The following is a 799-nucleotide window of genomic DNA, read 5'->3' as shown; positions in this document are numbered from 1 at the left end:
AATCTAATAAAACTGGCAAATGGGAATAAGGAGAAGACACAGGCTGCTTGGTCGTGTACAATTCTCTCATATTCAGAGCGCACCATCACACCCTGTAGTATCTGTAAACATTTTTCAAATCCTACACTATCTGACCATTCCTGCCCACGATATGTTTGGTAATTTAATTTCAGATATCTGTATATTTGAAGACAGCTGCAAGAATAAACCCAACCAGAGACTTCCTTTTCTTAGGCAGGAAGTGGGAGTTGGCAGCTGGTTGGGAGGCAGACCTATGAGGGTTTTTGCACAGGCTGGAGGTGTCTTTGCAAGGCTGTGGCTTCACTGCTGGCACAGAAGTACATGGCTGAGTCCTCCAGCTTTGTGGACTGGATCTTCAGAGTGAAATTTGATCCATCAGGCCTTTCAGCTGAGAATCGATCATTGAATATTTCAGACTTCTCTGAGATTTTATCATTAAAAAAGTCAACCAGAAACTCAATCTTCTGCCCCAAGATTTGTCTGTACCAGTAGAAGTATAAGTGATTAGAGATGGGGACACACTGCAAGATCACTTCCTGTCCCATCTGTGTGACCTGATGGCTGGGAGTCTGGGTGACTTCAGGTTCTGTGAGTCCTGTGGGAAAAGAAAGAAGATTAAGGGAATGGTTTAGAATTTTCTTAGGTAAGTTCAAAGCAAAAATTTTCTAGAGTCTAAGCATCGACCTGCTTTCAAGAGACTAAAAATTGCCCAGCATAGGAGCCAGGTATCCATGGCAGGATCACAGCAGGAATGAGGCCTCTCCTGGCTCAGGCATCT

General features: G+C 43.8%; 1 gene segment (V, D, J or C); it reads right to left on the bottom strand.

Moving 5' to 3' along the window:
- Positions 1-201: 201 nt before the first annotated feature.
- Positions 202-799, bottom strand: LOC100939378 (T cell receptor beta variable 2-like). The segment is given in 2 exon segments: positions 202-616; positions 706-799. Coding segments are annotated over 2 exon segments (393 nt in total).

The sequence above is a fragment of the Pongo abelii genome, chromosome 6 (genome assembly GCF_028885655.2).
Source record: "Pongo abelii isolate AG06213 chromosome 6, NHGRI_mPonAbe1-v2.0_pri, whole genome shotgun sequence".
NCBI classification, from domain to species: domain Eukaryota; kingdom Metazoa; phylum Chordata; class Mammalia; order Primates; family Hominidae; genus Pongo; species Pongo abelii.
Note: the sequence above shows the minus strand (reverse complement) of the source record. Positions and strands in the feature narration are given on the sequence as shown.